Raw genomic sequence first — 21,103 nt, forward strand, 5'->3', positions numbered from 1 at the left:
GGGGATCAGCTATACTGGACTGGGTGTTATGTAATGAACCAGAGGTGATTAGGGAGCTTAAGGTAAAAGAACCCTTAGGAACCAGTGAACACAATATGATTGTGTTCAGCTCTGATGTAGCAGTATTTCAGTGGCGTAAGGGAAATTACAGTGGTATGAGCGAGGAATTGGCCAAAATAAATTGGAAGGAGCTGCTGGCAAGGATGTCAGTAGAGCAGCAATGGTGTGCATTTCTGGGAAAAATGTGGAAGGTGCAGGACATGTGTATTCCAAAAGGGAAGAAATACCCAAGAAAGGGCATACAATAAAGCAAAAATTAGTGGGAAGATAGACGACTGGGAAGTTTTAAAAACCTACAGAGAGCAGCTAAAAAAATTATTAGAAGGGAAAAGATGAAATATGAAAGGAAGCTAGCAAATTATATCAAAGTGGATAGTAAAAGTTTTTTCAAGTATGTTAAAAATAAACAGAAATGACAGTGGATAAAGGACTGCTAGAAAATGAGGCAGGAAGCCATAAGGAAGTTTAGAGCGGCAAGGAGATGGCTGCTGAACTAAATGAGTAGTTTGCGTCATTCTTCACTGTGGAAGACACTAGCAGTATGCCTAATGTTGTAGCGTGTGAAGGAAGAGAAGTGGGTGCAGTTACTGTTATAAGAAAGAAGGTGCTCAAGAAGTTGAAAGACCTAAAGGTATATAAGTCACCCGGACCAGATGAACTGTACCCTAGGGTTCTGAAAGAGATAGTATTAGAGATTGTGGCAGTATTAGAAATGATCTTTCAAAAATCATTGGATTCTGGCATGTTGCCAAAAGACTGGAAAATTGCAAGGCAGCAGAAAGGAAATTATAGACCAGTTAGCCTGACCTCAGTGGTTGGGAAGATGTTAGTCAATTCTTAAGGATGAGGTGATAGAGTACCTAGTGACACAGGACAAGATAGTACAAAGTCAGCATGGTTTCCTTCAGGGAAACTTCTGCCTGGCGAACCTGTTGGAATTCTTTGAAGAGATTACAAGTAGGATAGAGAAAGGGGATACAGTCGATGTTGTGTATTTGGACTTTCAGAAGGCCTTTGACAAGGTGCCACACATGAGGCTGCTTACCAAGAGCCAATGGTATTACAGGAAAGTTACTAACAGGGTTAGAGCATTGGCTGATCGGTATGAGGCAGCGAGTGGAAATAAAAGGATCCTTTTCTACTTGGCTGCCAGTTGACTAGTGGTGTTCTGCAGGGATCGATATTGGGACCGCTTCTTTTTACGTATATAAATGATTTAGATGATGGAATAGATGGCCTTGTTGCCAGGTTTGCCGATGATAAGAAGATTGGCGGAGAGGGAGATAGTGTTGAGGAAACAGGTGGGATGCAGAAGGACTTAGGCAGATTAGGAGAATGGGCAAGAAAGTGGCAAATGAAATACAATGTTGGAAAATGCATGGTCGTGCACCTTGGTAGTAGAAATAAATGTGTGGACTATTTTCTAAACAGGGAGAAAATCCAGGAATCTGAGATGCAGAGAGACTTGAGAGTCCTTGTGCAGAACACCCTGAAGTTTAATGTGCAGGTTCAGTCAGTTGTGAGGAAGACAAATGACATGTTAGCATTCATTTCAAGATGTCTAGAATACAAGAGTAAGGATGTGATGCTGAGGCTTTATAAGGTACTCGTGAGGCCTCACCTTGAGTATTGTGAACAGTTTTGGGCCCCTCTTCTTAGAGAAGATGTGCCGGCATCGGAGAAGGTCCAGAGGAGGTTCACAAGGATGATTCCAGGAATGAAGGGGTTATCATATGAGGAATGTTTGATGGCTCTGGGTCTGTACTCCTGGAATTCAGAAGGATGAGGGGGGGATCTTATTGAAAAACTTTTGAGTGTTGAAAGGCCTAGACAGAGTAGATGTGGAAAGGATATTTCCCATGGTGGGAGAGTCTAGGACAAGAGGGCACAGCCTTAGGATAGTGGAGCGCCCTTTCAAAACAGAGATGCGGAGAAACTTCTTTAGCCAAAGGGTGGTGAATTTGTGGAATTTGTTGCCTGATGCAGCTGTGGAGGCCAGGTTATTGGCTGTATTTAAGGTAGAAATAGTAAGGTCTTGACTGGACATGGCATCAAGGACTACAGGGAGAAGGTAAGGAACAGGGGTTGAGGAGCAGATAGAAAAAAGGATCAGCCATGATTAAATGGCGGAGCAGACTCAATGGGCCAGATGGCCTAATTCTGCTCCTATGTTTTATGGTCTATGTGCAGCATCCTGTCAAAGGCCTTCTGAAAATCCAAGTAAACCAAATCTTTTGCACCTCCTTTGTCTGCCCTGCTTGTAATTTCCTCAAAAATTGCAGTAGGTTAGTCAGGTAGGATTTTCCTTTCAGGAAACCACACTGGCTTTGGCCTATCTTGTCATGTGCCTCCAGGTACTCCGTAATCTCATCCCTAACAATCGATTCCAACAACTTCCCAACCACTGATGTCAGGCTAATAGGTCTATAGTTTACTTTCTGCTGCTTCCCACCCTTCTTAAATAGCGGAGTAACATTTGCAATTTTCCAGTCATCCGGTACAATGCTAGAATTTATCAATTCTTGAAAGATCATTGTTAATGCCTTCGCAATCTCTCCAGCTACTTCCTTCAGAACCCGAGGGTGCATTCCATCAGGTCCAGGAGATTTAAGCTTCCTGAGCACCTTCTCAGTTGTAATTTTCACTGCACATACTTCACCTCCCTGACACTGTTGAATGTCCGGTATACTGCAGATGTCTTCCACTGTGAAGACTGATGCAAAATATGCATTCAGTTCCTCTGCCATCTCTATGTCTCTCGTTACAATACTCCAGGGAATTCATCATGAATAGATATATCTGACCCAAGGTGGAGACTGTATGTTCTCATTTTTCTTACATTTTCCAGGCATTGAAATCTTTGCCTCATTGAACATATCATTTCTTAACTAAAACATGAAGACTGTGCTGTGGAATTATATGACTTGTGTCCTTATTCATATGAACAGGAGTCGGGTATGGGATGATGGTTGTATCCTCGTACATTGGAGTCTACTACAATGTGGTCATTTGCATCGCCTTCTACTACTTCTTCTCCTCCATGACTTCAGTTCTTCCATGGACATACTGCAATAATAACTGGAACAGGAAAGATTGCAGCAGCATGCTGAATCCCAACAGAACTGTCAACTTCACTGAGCTGTCACAAAACATCTCAACATTGCTGAACCAAACTGCAAAGAGGACCAGTCCCAGTGAAGAGTTCTGGAAGTAAGAACAGCCTTCCCCTTTAACAGCGATATACTACTGTATATTAGCATGTTTTATTAAAGTTTGTCTCTTCATTGTCTATTTACTACTGAATGCAGTGACAGTGTTTGTGCACAATCCCATAATCCTTCCTAAACATCAGTTCACACAAAGCCATAAGGAAGTTCAGAGTGGAAACATTTTGAGCATAAATGCAACTCCTAGTGGATTTCCCAGAGTCCTGGAGAGTTTTTTCTATAACTGATTTTTTTTTTTGGTAATTTCCAGGGCTAAATTGAGGCTATATCTAGAAAATATATGCTCTCTAATGATTTCTCCTAAAGGAGACCGCGTCAGCTTCCCTGAGCAAAACCAAAAGGTACATCATATCTCTTAAAAAAAAATTGGTCTCTGAGACACACAAAAAAAATCTCTCTAAGATATATGAGCACAACCATTTAAGAGCACTAGCAAAGAGGAAAAGCCAGTTCTCAAGATGATCTAGGAGAATGTTGTGGACAATTGTGTCGACTATTCCTGCTCCTATTTTCTTGTGTCTTCTGAACCTTTAGCACCAGTGATAAGGATATGACTTGACAGGAAGTCTAGAATAACTACTCCGTCCTCCATTATGATGAGCAAAGCTTTTACCATGTTTGATTACTGCAATGAAACTGAGTGCACATCATGACTAGGTAATCAAGAACTTGTGTTCTATTCTGCATCGAGCTGCCCATATTTAAAGTGCAAGACTTAATTAAAGGCAAATGAGTCAGGCTTTCCTCCCCAGTGATATGTTACAAAGAATCATGCATATTTTCATCCTAAAGGTAATAACTAAAATTAAAATGCCTCCCTTGTGTGGCCATATAATGACTGGAAGGTATTGAGACAAGGAATAATGACAATGAAATCTTTCAAACCTGAAAGAACAACTGGAAAGGGATCTGTGGGTGATTAGTTAAAAAGGATAATGTTTCAGCATCAATATTAATTGAGAGTGAAGAAAGTAAAATGTTCCTATTGAATTGCTGCTACAAATAGTCAGAAGCTTAAAGTAATAGAAGATATTTTTAAGGAGCTTTGTTTGTGTCACACAACTGGAGGAAGCTGTTGGCCCACTGAAATATTTCCCTCCAATTGATTCAGTGAACTCCTTAAGCTCAGTTGGTCTTAGAAACAGTCTGTTTGGATTGTTTACTGATCTCCATACTGAAATCAGTGTCAGCAGCAATGGTACAATTAGAGTCTTCTTTATCATGATTAATTAATGGACCAAAGACATTGAATAATTGAAATATTTGTCTTTAAGAGAACATACTAATAACTGTGAAATGAGCTGTTGGGGAAGGTTTAAACTAATTTGGCAGGGGGATGGGAACCGGAGTGAAGGGACTCAGGAAAAGATGGTGGTAAAAGAGCAAAGATCGTATGCGGTCAGACTGTCAGGAAGGACGGGTGGATGATGGGACAAAATTGCAGCTCGCGGGGTGAGTATCACTTTGATTTGACCAAAGTAAATTGGAAGGAGATCCTGGCAGGAATGACACCAGAGCAGCAAGTTTCACTCTACTCTAAGAAGGTATGGAGGCTGCAGAAAGGAAATTATAGATCATTTAGCCTGACCTCAGTGGTTGGGAAGATTTTGGTGGCAATTGTTAAAGAATGAGTTTATGGAGTACTTGATGAGACCGGACAAGATAAGACTAAGTCAGCATGGTTTCCTTAAGGGAAAATCTTGCCTGACAAACCTGTTGGAATTCTTTGAGAAGATTACGAGTAGGATAGATTAAGGGGATGCATTGGATGTTGTATATTTGAATTTTCAGAAGGCCTTTGATAAAGTGCCACACATGAGGCTGCTTACCATGTGAAGAGCCTGTGGTATTACAGGAAAGATACCGGCATGGTTAGAGCATTGGCTGATTGGTAGGAGGCAGTGAATGGGAATAAAAGGATTCTTTTCTGGTTGGCTGCCAGTGACTAGTGGTGTTCTGTAGGGATTGGTGTTGTGACCACTTCTTTTAGTGTTGTATATCAGTCATTTAGATGATGAAATAGATGGCTTTGTTGGTAAATTGGCAGATGATATGAAGATTGGTGGAGGAGTAGGTAGTGTTGAGGAAACAGGCTGCAGAAGGACTTAGATTAGGAGAATGGGCAAGAAAGTGGCAAATTAAACACAATGTTGGAAAATGCACGGCCATGCACTTTGATAGAAGAAATAAATATGCAGACTATTTTCTAAATGGGGAGAAAATCCAAAAATCTAAGATGCAAAGGACTTGTGAGTCCTTCTGCAGAACACCCTAAAGGTTAAGTCGGTGGTGAGGAAGAGAAATGCAATGTTAGCATTCATTTCAAGAGGTCTAGAATGTAAGAGCAGGGAATTGATGCTGAGGCTTTATAAGGCTCTGGTGAAGCCTCACTTTGAATATAGTGTACAGTTTTGGGCTCCTTATCTAAGAAAAGATGTGCTGGCACTGGAGAGGATTCAGGCGAGGTTCACAAGGATGATTCTGGGAATTAAAGGGTTATCAAATCAGGAATGTTTGATGGCTCTGGGCCTATACTGGCTGGAGTTTAGAAGGATGAGGGGGAATCTCATTGAAACCTTTCGAATGTTGAACGGCCTCGACAGAGTAGATGTGGAAAGGATGTTTCTCATGGTGGGGCCAGTCTAGGACAAGAGGCCATAGCCTCAGGATAGAGAGGCGTCCATTTAAAACAGAGATGCGGAGAAATTTCTTTAACCAGAGGATTGTGAATTTGTGGAATTCATTACCACAGGCAGCTATGGAGGCCAGCTCATTGGGTGTATTTAAAGTGGAGATTGATAGATTCTTGATTGGCCACGGCATCAAAAGTTATGGGGAGTGGGGCTGAGGAATGCGAAGAAAACTGATCACCCATGATTGAATGGTGGAGCAGACTCAATGGGCCAAAAGGCCTAATTATACTCCTATGTCTTATGGTCTTATGGAAATTAATGTTCATGATTTGAAGACTCAGGGGTATAATCTTTCTTTGAGTGCCAAATCTTAGTATCTTCTGTCAGTTATTTTAGACTTCCTGCCTTTTAGAGTCAATGCAGGGGGCTAGTGGAATTGTCATCTGATACTGTCACATTTGTATATTGCTAACACTCAAGGATGAATTCCAAGTCTTCACAGGGTTGTCAGTGTTTCCAAAGCTAAACGCGCTCTCTTGATTTATGTAAATTCCAATATAAACTCCTCAAACAGTGAGCAAAAAGGTCACTGGTTTGTTCCCTGGGGACAAGTGTTGTGTAGGCAGTGGGAGGGAGTTTCCCAAGCTGCAAACATCTTTGTCCCAAGCCCAGCAAATCAATATCAGTTAAGCAGCAGGGGTGATTGATAAGTTTGTGGCCTAAGGTAGAAGGAGATGAGTTATTAACTTCAAACCTTCTGCATAATCACTCAGAGTTGAACTGCACGTGCATGTAATGAGAGCTGTATAACTCACTTCCTTCTACCTTAGGCCACAAACTTATCAATCACCCCTGCTGTGGTTCACTTTCTGGAGGTCCAAGATGCCGACTTCTGCAAAGAAGGGGTTCGTATGCTCCACGACCGCTGGACTAAGTGTGACTATGTTGAAAAATAAATGTGCTAGGTTTTCTAAAATTGACTCCTCCTACCTTAGGCCACAAACTTATCAATCACCCCTCGTAAGTTGTTCTTCTCTCAAACATGCCAATTGTCCTTTTGATGTTGAGATCAAGGTATGCTGTGCATGGATCAAGCATCAATTTGATGCAGGTGAATAAAGTACTTAACCTTGTTATGACCTGACTGTGACCAATTTTGTTGACAGTTATTATGTACTGAAGACCTCGGATGGCATTGGAAATTTTGGGGAGGTCCGCCTACCTTTGCTGGGATGCCTTGCTGTGGCCTGGGTTGTAGTCTTTCTGTGCCTCATTAAAGGGGTCAAGTCTTCAGGAAAGGTAAGTACAGTGCTACTGTCAACAAATTAACAATGGAATGCCATGAAGGGAAGGCCTGGTTTGGGTGGTTGGCAACAAGGGCAAGAACTTTGGAGAAAGGGCAAAAGTTTTGAAAGTGTGCCTACAAAAGGGAAAGACATTAACCACACTAAGAGATGAGATTTCCCAGGTCATTGGGAACAATATAACAACATTCCCCATCACAGGTCCCAGTACTTCTCAGTTATGCTAATGAAGTTGTAAATAAAAGCTTTGCCTTTGAATCTATGCAAATCAGACATATGTAATTCAGAAGCAGGTACAAAGCAACATAACGCATCTATAGCTACCATGTAGACACTGCTCTCAAATAATGCTTCCTTGTCTTGTCTGTTGAAGCTTTCTTCCTTAATCTGTAAGATCAATAATTATACAGGGAGACGAAGAGAGAGAGAAGAAATACTGCAGATGCTCCATTCTCAGAAAGATGAAAGGTCCCGACCCAAAATGCCAATAGCCCATTTCCACCCACAGGTGCTGCCTGACCTGCTAAGTTCCCCCCGCATTTTGTGTGAAGATGGAATTAAAATACTGAGCACAAGTACTAGTAGATTGTAAACTGTAGTTATTGGATTCCTTGGGTATAACTGGGACAAGCATAGTTTTGGTCAGGACCCACTGTGAACATTTCCAGTTTCTTAAAAGTAATGCCTTGTACAAAGAAAAAAAAGAAAAAGATCCAATGATTCATTTTAGGACGGTCACTGCTCCACCACCTGTAGGTTCTCCTCCAAGCCACACACCATTCTCGTTTTGAAGTATCTCACCATTTCTTCATTGCTATTGACTCCAAATCCTGGAGATTCCAATTAAACAGCATTGTAAGAGTACCTTGCACCAGAATAATTGGCAGGAATTAAAGAATATGGTTGACCAACATCTTTTTCAGGGAGATTACTGATGGGCATTAAATGCTGGCCTTCCCAGAGATGGCCACATCCAGAAATAAAAATAATATTAAATAAATAAATCTTATTCAGTATACTCTGTACAGTGAAAAATCTGATCTGAATCAATGTGTCCAAAATTGTGTCAGTGTGGGGAATAGGTCCTATTCATCCAGACACACTGAGGCAGTCACATCAATGCCAGTTGTATTAAGACCTCAATACTCATCAGTAATTCCTCATTTGATCTGCTTCATAATGAACTAGAATAATTTGAAGCCCCAAACAGATGCAAACTGCTCCCTCAATGTTGGGTGTGAAACAGAGGTTCAAAGGTACATTTAATGTCAGAGAAATGTAGACAATATAGATGTACCATGGAGAGCATTCTGACAGGCTGCATCACTGTCTAGTATGGAGGGGCTACTGCACAGGACCGAAAGAAGCTGCAGAGGGTTGTAAATTTAGTCAGTTCCATCTTAGATACTAGCCTAACAAATACCCAGGCTATCTTCAAGGAGCGGTGTCTCAGAAAGGCAGCATCCATTATTAAGGCCGTCCAGCACCCAGGGCATGCCCTTTTCTCACTGTTATTAATATATAGTATTCCTGTTTTTTTTTGCACGATTTTTAATCTATTTAATATACGTATACTGTATAAAGTATACTGAATAAGATTTACTTATTATTTTCTTTTTTCTATATTACGTATTGTATTGAACTGCTGCTACTAAGTTAACAAATTTCACGTCACATAAACCTGATTCTGATATACATCCTGAAATGCTTTTTCTTCGCAACCATCCATGGAAACAGGAGTGTCCCCAAAGAATGAATGACAGTTAAATATTAGAACCCCAAAGCACCCCGCCCCACGCATAAGCAGCAGCAAGCAATGGCTCCCCCTCCCCGCACCAGCAAAAAAAAGCATTGGCACCCACCAACGAGCAGCAAAGCAACAGCAAAGACACAGACTAAGCGTTAAGCAAATATCAGAATGTGTATACTGGGAAGGTCGGATTAATATTTTATCCTGACGCACAATCTAAAGTTAACACGACCATCATGAGATTGAGGAGAAACAATAAAAGGCACTCTGAGGTGAGCACAAATTGTCGTGGATTCTTCTTAACAGCTAAGCAGAGCCACTAACTTGCAAATTTTTGTCAGTGATCTGTGAGGTAATTATCTTCCCGGTAACTGCCCAAATAGTGAAGATTCTCAAATAGAGAAAATAGTTAGCATTCTGCTGGGGAAAGTCAACAGGGCTGATCGGTAATGGTCGGGGGGGGGAGGAGCTGTTGACCTACTAGCCTGAGACTCTGCAGTAACAACTGAGACAGGGTCTCCACCCAAAACATCAACAGTTCTCACCCCACACAGATGCTGCTTGACCTGCTGACTTGCTCCAGCAGTTTAATTTTTTTTTAAATTCAGATTCTAGCATTGGCAATCTTTTATGTACCCTCCAGTTTTTCTCAATTTGGACAGTTTTGCAAAATGTAAACACTTTTAGTAGTAGATTTAATGAATTAATTCTCAATTCAGGAGCTTTGCACAGCAGTATGAATGACTCATTCTACCCTACACTCATGTGTGAGTGGCTGTTACAGAGCATACCAAACCATGTTAATTTATACTGAGAGTAGACTCCTCCAATTTCCCATTGCACGGGCTCACCCACCGTGATTAATTTCATGACGCTCCAACAGTGAATCCACATTAATACAGTAATGGAAAGCATGTTATTTATTTAAGGAGACTGCACTGTACTCTGAATATAAAGGGGACTAGTCCCTAGTTGGCTGTGGAAGATTTTCTAAGAGCTCTGTTTTGTTCTGTCACTATGCGACACATGCCAGCAGTGCTCTGAAATCTTTCAAAAGGAAAAAAAAATGCTGTGATGCTTGTTCTAAATGCATTTGGAAAACTGGTGTTTTTGCAAAAGATGTTTACATTAGAAGGTTTTCGTATCCAGTTTTGTCTCCACAAATGGGTCAATGGTCCTCTCAGCCATATATAACTGGGAAAACCCTCTTTGACCAATGATCAGATTCTGTGTTTTAATATTGCTGCTACATTCTAAAAAAAAACCTGCTGGACAGGGAACTTTCATCAGTGATGCTTACACATGCTGGATCTGACAAGGTGCATTATTCTTCCAGGTGGTGTACTTTACAGCAACATTTCCATATGTTGTGCTGACTATTCTGTTTGTCCGGGGGATAACACTGAAAGGAGCTGTAAATGGCATCACTTACTATCTCACTCCTCAGTGGGACAAGATTTTGGATGCAAAGGTGAGCCATTTATAGCTTAAGACTTGGTCACAAAATATTGTGTCGCTTAGGAGTATTTGGTGATATTGTACTAAGTTGTTTTCTGTGGACTTGGCCCACAGTGTTCTCTGTGCAATCATGAAGGAGTAACAGGCAGCTGTGCTCCCTTACTGAGAGAAGTAGGGAGCCAATTGCAACCAGCCTCACATCTGCAAGTTTCCACCACTCAATAATTCAGCAAACGATAATTAAAAACAATAAAAGTGTTGTATTCTATCTGGTCTTGAGTCAGTTGATTGGATTTATGTTGATTTATGCCCTGATTTCCCCTAATTAAAAACTTCCAATCTCAGTCATTTTTTTTTGAAAGGAGATTGAGAGGGGACGTAAATGACTGTCTGTTTTCAAAGGTTCATTTATTATAAAGTATACAACTCTGAAATCATTCTTCTTCCGATAGCCATGAAACAAAGAAAGAAAAGATCAGCAGCACAATCAGCAACCCCTAAATCCCTCCTCGTTACACAAAAAAAAGAACAAAGATGGAACAGGCACATTGACCCCCAAATCTCCCTCTCTTGCACGCAAAAAAATAAGAAAGATCAGGCAAAAAACACAGAATATAAAAAAAACATAAGACTGAAAAAAAAGGCCAGAGTCCAAGTCCATATCCAAAATGCAGAAAACCTGGGTAACATTCTCCAGGCCTTTCCCTCTGTGGCAGCAGAGCAATCCTCCAGTGATCAAAAGGCAGTTTCCCCTCTCCAGTTGCGGAGCGATCTCCCAGCAATGAAAAGGCGGGTGGCCAGCACTCACCTTCCTCAATCACCTCAATGTTTCATTCTCTCTCGTCGCTTTAATCGGTGAACAATGGAAGCTTTAATCAGCGAAATGGAGTCAAACGTTAGTTCACACCCCGCAGCCTTCTTCGCACAAGGTTCACACACATTGCTTCAGCCTCCCAGAATCCTCTCGGAGACTGCAGAGCGTTGAAACACCCAATCGATCTCCAAACTGCAAATCACAGACTCCAACTGTTCCAGAATCACATACAAGATGAAAAACAAATGTAAAAGACATAAAAGAAGTGAGGTATGGTTTCTTGATTGATCCAGATGTTGACTGAAGGAGCATTGCATGCAGGCACCATCTTGATCGGAAGTGCTATTGAGAATTGCTGCAAGTAATTAAGGTCAAGAATGCACTGACAGTGTAATTGTGGTGGTACATCTAATTGCAGGATTCAAATAGGATCTGGATGATTCTCTGAAAGGAAAATTTCAATAGGGTCTCAGGGAAAGGGTAGGGGGTTAGAAGTAGCTGATTTGCTCTGTTGGTAAGTATTTGATTGGATATATGATCTGCTTTTACATTCTAAAACCATCTAAGGATAAGGGTTGATTTTAAAGCGAGACCAGGCAAAATACTGAGCGAAGTATTCAGCTACAGTAGAGCATAGTGCGTCATCTGCTTGTCAAGGCCATACTGGATGTACAGTTGGCCACCAATCTCTTCCACACACGTCCCATCTTGCCCACTTTTTAAAATAAGCCACTTCAGACACTTCTGAAAATCATAGAACTCTCATCTATAAACCACCACTAAATTGATAAAGTTCTAGCCTGTTGCTGTGACCATGGACAAGAATACCACATTAAGCAGGTTGATGAATCCAGGAGAGAAAAATGATGGAAAATTTAAAAAGTTGCACTGTGATTGCGAGATAATGTTGCCAGTGTATGTTACCATTCCTACAGAAGAGGTTGTGGGGAAACTCAGGCAAACACAATCCCAACATAAAATTTAATGACTACCTTCATTGTAAATATTGAAAAATTCTAACATTCATTCAATTTGTATTCATTTCCAGGTATGGGGTGATGCTGCTTCCCAAATTTTCTACTCTCTGGGATGTGCTTGGGGTGGCCTGATAACCATGGCTTCTTACAACAAGTTCCACAATAACTGCTTCAGGTTTGCAAGCATTCTTTTATTTTCTTCCTTCTTTGGAATCATGCTCTGAAATTTCTTCATTGAAGGGTTTTAAATTTCTGGCAGTACTGGTGCCAACTCAAGTGCAAACTTTCAATAATGGACAATTGAAGAACTATATAAATACGCACTGTCCGTTCCTTGGTTGTGGTTAATTGTGAGTCATAAGATTGTAACGCCATCAGACTAGGAGCAGGATTACAACATTCAGCCCATCAAGTTTGCTCTGCCTTTCAATCATGGATGATTAATTATTCCCTCTCAGCCACATTTGCATTGCTTCTCCCCATAGCCTTTGACACCCTTACTAAGCAAGAAACTATCAACACACACAAAATGCTGGAGGAACTCAGCAGGCCAGGCAACATCTATGGAAAAAAGTACAGTCAACGTTTCGGGCCGAAACCTGTTGAAATGTTTCAGCCCCAAAAGTTGACTGTCCATTTTTCCATCGATGCTGCCTGGCCTGCTCAGTTCCAGCTTTTTGTGTGCATTGATCGGATTTCCAGCATCTGCAGGTTTTTTCTTGTTTGTCATAAGAAACTATCAACCTCTGCTTTAAATATATCCAATGACTTGGCCTCCATATTTGTATGGGGCAATAAATTGCACAGATTCACCACCCTCTTGTTAAATAAATCAGTTAACACTCCTCATACATTAACCCTTTCATCTTGAGGATAAGTCTCCTAATCCTCTGGACTTTCTCCAAGATATAAGACCATAAGACATACATGCAAAATTAGACCATTTGGCCCATCGAGTCTGCTCCACCACTTGATCATGAATGATTTAATTTACTTTCAACCCCTTTATCCCACTTTCTCCCCACAACCTTTAATGCTGTTTTTAATCTGGAACCTATCAACCTCCACTTTAAATATACAGTACATAATGTTGTACCCTCCTCTACCATCTGTGGCAATGAATTCTACATACACATCACCCTCTGGTGGACTCTCCTTTGTTTATCCTGTCTGTTACTTCCACAAAGAACTCAAATGTATTTGTCAGGTAAGATCTCCCCTTAAAGAAACTGTGCTGGCTTCGGCCTATTTTGTAATGTATTTCCAAGTCCCCCAAAACCTTGTGCTTTATAATGCACTCTAAAATCTTACTAAGCACTGAAGTCAGACTAAGTGGCCTATAATTTTCTGTCTTTGCCTCTTTCTGTTCTTAAGGTATAGAGTAATATTTGCTATTTTCCAGTTCTTTGGAACCATTCTTGAAAGATCACTTCCAATACCTCCACAATAACTCCAGCTACATTTTTCAGAACCTTGGGGTGTAGTTTGTCCAGTCCAGGCAACTTTCCACCAGCAGACCTTTCAGTTTTGCAAGCACCTTCTCCTTAGAAATAGCGACCACACTCACTGCTGTTCCTTGACTCTCAAATATTTGGCACATTGCTAGCATCTTCCAGAGTGAAAACTGATGCAAAGTACTTACTAAGATTATGTGCCATTTCTCTTATGTCCATTATTACTTCATTGAATTTATGCCATGTACTGTGCAGGAATGTTACTTCAATATAAATGCATTTACCTTTGAACAGGAAAAGCACCCACTTATATATTCGATTCACATTCCCTTGCAATCACAGTGCAACTTTTTAATTGCATTTTCAACATCCATATTATTTGTTTAAATTACAAAATATGCAATTATCTTTTGGGAAAGCTTACATGGTGCATTTGAGGACAGGCAAGGAAAGTATTTGCCATCCTTTCAGTTTGTAGGTGAAACTTAATAAGGTTCTTTAATAAGGCCCGGCTCTGCTCTTTGTTGAGAGCTGTTCTTATATTTGGAACATGTGTTAGGCCGCTTCAGTGAATAGTGAGTGTCACCATGATCGTAGCTCACAGATGACCACATCTGATAATTCATCATTAGCTAATTCTGCAGAAATTCTGGCCTAAATTGATTTTTACAGTAAGGAAATAATATGATATTTTCAGAGCCTAATATTGGCAAAGTTCTGATGTTTTTTTTCTATATTATGATTATGTAACTAATCTCAATCATAATTGTCAATATTGATTTACTGCAGATATACTTGGTACACTACCCACAAATGCTTGTGACTTGGATGCCTTCCATTTCTGTAAATACATATTTGGCTTGGAAACATTTAATTAAATTACAACTGAAGTACCCACAGTGTATTATCTAGATGGTTCACCTCGCTGTCGTATTTAATGAATCATGTGGCTGTCTCTCTCCTTTAAGTGTCAGGATTCTTCAGATTACAACCATGGTGCAATGAGAACATTGGGAACATGGAAAACTCCAACAACCCGAATCATCCTGATGTCCCCAGCCTTTTCAACAAAGCCAGAGCTCTATTGAGCCAGTGTATTAATGGATATCATGGACAAAAAGGAGATAAACACAAGGGTTCTAGTTCAGGCTAGTTTGGACTCTGCTAATCAGGCACATGTCCTCTGTGCATCAAGTCGCAGTATCAGTAGGGGAGGATGGTGGGGGGCCTTGGGACTCATCTTGTGTTTGCTTACAGTGTGTGACTGTCGGTAAGATGTCTTTGCACTTTGACCCCATAGTAACGCTGTCTCATTTGACTGTACTCACGAGTGTTCATATATGGTTAAACGACAATTAAAGTTGAAATCAGTTGAACAGTATACCGGCTGCTAAGTGCATGCTTTGCCTTGACTGAGGAGCAGGAGTGGGAACCTCTGGTTCAGGGAAAGCCCTTTTAGACTCTGACCTCTGATCACAATTTGCCATGTAATGGAAAAGCAAAAATCCAGTCTCTAATAGACATTAAAGAAACAACCAAAATGTTCAAAAATGATACCACTTTCCTGAGGGTTGCATTAGAGCTGAAGAGAAAATAATAGTGTTTAAAAATGGATAAATTTTAGTCCTTTAATTCTTTCGCAAATGACGTAATTTCATCCTTACTGTGACTGACATTCGTCCCTTTGTTACAGAGACAGCATCATTATAAGTATCACCAACTGCGCAACCAGTGTTTATGCTGGGTTTGTCATCTTCTCCATTCTTGGATTTATGGCCGAACACCTGGGAGTTGATGTCTCAAACGTAGCAGATCATGGTCCTGGACTGGCCTTTGTGGCCTACCCAGAGGCTCTGACCTTGTTGCCGATCTCACCCTTCTGGTCACTTCTGTTTTTCTTCATGCTGATTCTTCTGGGGTTGGGTACGCAGGTGAGAGATACTTTTCTTTACTCCTCTTTCATTAGCAATCCTCAATTAGAATGATGAATCTGCAGATGTCTCAAAAAAGATATTTAGCAAAACATCCTGAAGAGAAGACTCAGAGTTCTCATTTTGGCTTTCACTATTGGAAGTACTCTTAAGTTTCAAAGAAGTTCAAGCTCTGTCTGAGTATGAAACAAGACTGATTTGAAAAGCCTTCAAGATAACAACAATGAGATCTCATCTGCTTCATCTGGAATCTCTGATCTAATTTCAGACCCCGCTTAATGCCATATGTGAATCTAATCCCGTTGTAAATGATGTCAGAGAACATGCCATTTTCAAATAATGTTTCATACCTCATACATTAACACGCCACATACTAAAATGTGTTAAGACAAATTTAGAATGAGTCTGGTATAAAAATTTGTAGAGCTTCTCAACTCTGCATCATTGAGCAAGAGGCAGTTCATCCTAGCAATCTGTTGCATACTGCATTAATGTAATGGATATTACAGATGTGGACAATATTTAGTAACAAAATAATTAAGTGATATAATGGTCACAGTATTGACCTTTGACCTATAAATTGAAGCAAAACCTAACAAATGTAACACAAGTTTCTAATACCTGCTGGCTTGTCAATGACCGAAGTGTTGTCTGAAGTGGGAAATGGAAATGACGTTCTAGAACATCAGGATGACATTTGGTGTTGGCAGAGAAGGATGTTGCCACTTTTTGCACCCTCAGGGTCTGATTTGACTTTAAATTGCCCCCAGTCTCTTTTTTTCAAAAATTGCCTTGCTGAATAATTCTGTGTGCTGAGGACTACAAATGGTTTTCCAAAAAGCACAGATCCAGTTGATTTATAAACAAACCTGTAATGATTTTTGTATGCCAGATGAACATTTAATGTTAAGAAAATAATGATCATAAATCAAAATTATAGAAAACATTATTAGCCATTTACTTTACTCTGTGTCACAGGAAGACCTGGAACACTTGAACATAAAGAAGCAGACATGAATACTCCAGCATTGACAGTTCATGCAACAATGTGCAATGGCAGCAAATTTCACCCCAATTTTTGTCTTTTTTTTTTAAAATAGATCTTACCCATGGCTAGCCACGATATGATAGTTACAAACCAAACAGGATATCCATTGGATTCATGAAATGTATAAATATTGCATTATGCTGGTATTTATACAGTGAAGATGATGAGAAAAAAACATCCCTTTCTTTGTAAAAAACAGAATTTTTTATTTCTCTCTTTCTTCATTAGCCTGGTACTTTACTTCCGTGGAGATGGAGTGGTACCCGACCCCATACAACAAGCCGTGCTGTTGTGAAAGATTCTCCATGGCTGTGCAGGACAGGGTGTCAGCCCAGTCAGCAAGGTCACTTTCATTGCATACAAAAACTAAATCCCAGGGAGGAAAAAAACTTATACTGCAGTACCATTAACATGATGCCTGGGCTGAGTCACGATCAACATCATTAACATCTCATCAATGCCATGCATAATCCCACTCTTAAACAGGATCTGTTGTGGAATATGTAGATTATCTTTAAATAATCATTTCTAACCATGACAGGTACACTTTGGTACACGTTGGCATCTTGTAGCTAGTACTGAGGTATTAACAGCTTTTTTCCCTCCCATTTAGCAGAACAGCTGGAGTATTGCATCCACTTCTGAGTGCCTTACATTGATTAGAAAGGGATAAATGTTGCTGGAACTCAGCGAGACTAGTGAAGCCATGTTTTCTCAACTAACATCAGCAAAGATTAATGGGAGATTTAATAGAGGTGAAGGGATTTAATAAATAAATAGGAAGAAATTGTCTCCAGTGGTACATTGGATGGTAGTTGGATAATGAAGATCTAAGTTAATTGGCAAAGGAATCAGAGATGACATGAGGAGAAATACTAAGGGCGGCATGGTAGTGTAGTGGTTAGTACAACACTTTGTAATCCAGGCGACCCCAGTTCAATTCCCGTCACTGCCTGTAAGGAGTCTGTTCGTTCCTCCCACACTCCAAAGACCAGTTGGTAGGTTAATTGGTCATTGTAAATTGTCCCGTCTTTAGGCTAGGGTTAAATTGGGGGTTGCTGGGCAGCAAAGGCAGCACAGCTTGAAGGGCTGGGAGGGCCTCCTCTGTGCTGTATCTCAATAAATAAATATTTATTTCTGGAATGCAATCTGGAAAGCAATATCTGAAGAAATGGTGAAAACAGAAACAATACTAAATTTCAAAAGGGAATTGTTGAAATACTTTTTCAAGATGATCGGGAAAGGATTGCACAGAGTTGGTACAGGTGTAATGGAACGAGTAATCCTGTGGTATATGAATCTATGTAGATACTTTGAATACTAAGAAAAAAATAATTTAGGATTGGGAAATTTTATTTGGAGTGATTGTGTAGGCTAGAGTATTAGATATTAATTGTAACTTATGCAGTATAGTATAATATTCTATACTATAAAATAGTCATAATATTCTACATAAATGTAAAATAGACAATGTAATGTGATATTCTATACAGTACAATTATATCGTATAACATATTACATTGTGCTAAATTTTATATTTTGCATTATGTATGACAAAATATTATATAACATAATTATGTCATTTATCCCAAATGTTATCATGTAATACACTAACCCTTGTGATATTTTTGTAGGACGGGTACTTGGTATCATTCCATCATTGTAGGAAACCACCACTTATGCCTCTCTCAGCAACTCCCGCTTCTTCATCATTACTTCAAACCACAATGGAGCACCTGTGCTGGAGCAACACCAAGCAAATTCTTGAGATATGACTTATTATTCAGAATAACAATACTTAGGCCAAAAACCATGTTAGAAATAGGAATTGTAGAAACTTGAGGGATTTGTCCCAAGAATTCATTTTGAAGGGAATTGTTTCCCTCAGTTATCCAGTACACCACACAGTATCTGATGTTGAATGCACATTATTTCAGGATATGCTGTATGTATAGTAAAATGTAGATATTACAATTAGAATACAATATTCACCCTACAGTGTCAGTTTCCGATGTTTGGCATAGTAAATATTGTGTACCAAAGACTAATGCTTCTTGTTACTTCCGTAGTTCTGTCTGCTGGAAACATTGGTCACTGCTGTTGTTGATGAAATTGGCAGTGATTGGATTCGCAGACGGAAGTCCCTTGTCACTCTAGGAGTTGCCGTTATTGGCTTTCTTCTAGGAATCTCACTAACTACACAAGTAAGAGAATAAATAATGCATTCTTTTTTTAAATAAAAATTCTGTTTACGTAAGTAGAGGAAATCATGTCCAAACATTTGTATTGAAAGATAACTTTGATCCTGGTTAAACCAGAGTTAATATTTCATTTGTGGCAAGCAAATTCCATGCATGTTTCTAAAGCAGATTTTAGGTGACAGAGAACTATTCCTGATATACTATAGTTTTACATAATTTTGTGTATAATTCCAAAGGTAGTAAATTATAATTAATCCAGTTTATTTTTATTTAAGACTTACGATCTTAATCATGTTCTCCACCCTGCAACTAACAAGAGCATCAAATTTATAATGTACAAAATGAATAATGTGAGAACATAGATCTATTAATGTTTCAGGGTATTTTGGTGCTCCATGAATCTGTGGTTTCAAATGTCTGAAGTGTCAAGAAATTGCTTATGATAAATTATTATTATAAGAATTTTGTTAGTTAATCTGAATAACTATGGAGAGACATAACAGCTCCGAACAACACAATCCCCTACACAATTTTACTTAACTTAATGTGCTGGATGTGTAAGGCAGCTTCTTACAAACTGTGATACATTTGTGTTTCTTGGCAGAAGCCACTTTGAGTGTCAAATGATGGGCCGTATAATGTTTAATGCTACTTCCAATATCTCATCGATCCATTACAGCAACAGAAGTCAGCTATCACAGCATATACACAATTTGCTTTTGCACAAGTTAGTCATTTATCAGATTATTGCATGAATACTGGAGAGAACTGGGCATCTTTAAATACACACCAAACCCCTCTTACACATCCTCCTCATGTCAGTAATGCCATAGTTGAAACTCAGGCCCCCAGTAGCTAGCAAGTTACCTCAAATTAGTGATTCACAATGCTTATTTCTGAGTCCCAAGGCCCTGTTTTCATCCCCTCTGATTTGATCTGAAGATTAATATCTACCTCTCCTCAGTTCCCCAGACCAACGTAATCGGCAATCTGTATCCACTGACAGAGCAGTGGCAGAGAGAGCAGAAGAAAGACATGATTGTGTGTGACCAAATACTAAACAAGCAGCAGCCTCTCCACAGTGCCCTTTGCCACAATTAGTTGAGGGTGGAAGAATTTTGAGCCCTATATCTTTAAATGGATTTGTTAAGTCAGCAAATGATTGGTATTCTTTTGCCTTTCTACGATAGGCTGGCATTTACTGGCTCCTTCTCATGGATAACTATGCAGCCAGCTTTTCACTTGTGGTGATTTCCTGCATTATGTGTATTGCGATCATGTATATTTATGGTAAGTAAATGGCAATGCAGGCTAGGCTGAATTAATGTAAGCATAATTTGAGCATGTCAGACACACATTTGTCAGTGCTACACCTGGACAACTAACCAGTGTCCCTATGATCATTCAAATTGCATCTGATATGCCAAAGTAGCCTTCTGATGGACTAAATCAGCCTAATTAAAAAAGAAAATGCTGGAAGCACTTAGCATTTGCAGAAAGAAAAAGTTAATGCTACAGGTCTGCATGCCTTTGGCAGTTTTGACATCTATTTCCACAGACGCTGCCTGTGTCCTTACAGCAAATTTTCATTTTTTAAATTTCAGATTTTGAACATTTGCAGTTCTATTTTTATCTTTGTTTTAAAGTTATTTTTGTGGCATTTATACTGTAGATAGGTATGCCTATGTGCCTAAACTAGACCTGCATTTAGCACGGAAGCGAGCTGTTTGACCCAATTAATCCCTGTCAACCAAGATTCCAGTCAAAACCAGTCCCATTCACTTGCATTTGGGCCATATCCCTCTAAACCAGGGTTCCCAAACCTGGGGTCCACAGACCCCTTGGTTAATGGTAAGGGTCCGTAGCATTAAAAAGGTTTGGAACTACTGCTCTAAACATTTCTGCTCTATGTACCTGTTCAAGTAACTTTTAAATGTAGTTAACGCACCTGCCTTAATTACTTCCTCTGGCAGCTTGTTCCACATGTGGACCACTCTCTGGGTGAAAAAATTGCCCCTCAGGTTCCTATTAAAATTTTTCCCTCTCACCTTAAATCTATGCCCCCTAGTTTTTGATCCCCCAACCCTGCAGAAAAGACTGTGCATTCTGTCTATGCCCCTCATAATTTTATACATGTCTTGTAGATCACCCCTCATTCTCCTACAAACCAGTGAGAAATGTTGCATTCTGCTCAGGCTCTCTGCCTGGTAACATCCTCATAAATCTCTGCACCCTTTCCAGCATAA

The 21,103-nt window shown here is 39.8% G+C and overlaps 1 protein-coding gene across 6 annotated transcripts in view; it reads left to right on the forward strand.

Moving 5' to 3' along the window:
* Window positions 1-21,103, forward strand: part of slc6a9 (solute carrier family 6 member 9) — a 299,983-nt gene that overhangs the window by 264,039 nt on the left and 14,841 nt on the right. For all 6 annotated transcript variants that reach the window (XM_063064441.1, XM_063064445.1, XM_063064444.1 and 3 more), the window contains 7 exons: window positions 3,009-3,270; window positions 7,087-7,219; window positions 10,311-10,445; window positions 12,295-12,398; window positions 15,371-15,608; window positions 18,726-18,860; window positions 20,048-20,147. In XM_063064441.1, coding sequence (XP_062920511.1) covers window positions 3,009-3,270; window positions 7,087-7,219; window positions 10,311-10,445; window positions 12,295-12,398; window positions 15,371-15,608; window positions 18,726-18,860; window positions 20,048-20,147 — 1,107 coding nt within the window. The remainder of the gene's footprint in view (window positions 1-3,008; window positions 3,271-7,086; window positions 7,220-10,310; window positions 10,446-12,294; window positions 12,399-15,370; window positions 15,609-18,725; window positions 18,861-20,047; window positions 20,148-21,103) is intronic.

Source organism: Mobula hypostoma, chromosome 12 (genome assembly GCF_963921235.1).
Source record: "Mobula hypostoma chromosome 12, sMobHyp1.1, whole genome shotgun sequence".
In the NCBI taxonomy this organism is placed as follows: Eukaryota; Metazoa; Chordata; class Chondrichthyes; order Myliobatiformes; family Myliobatidae; genus Mobula; species Mobula hypostoma.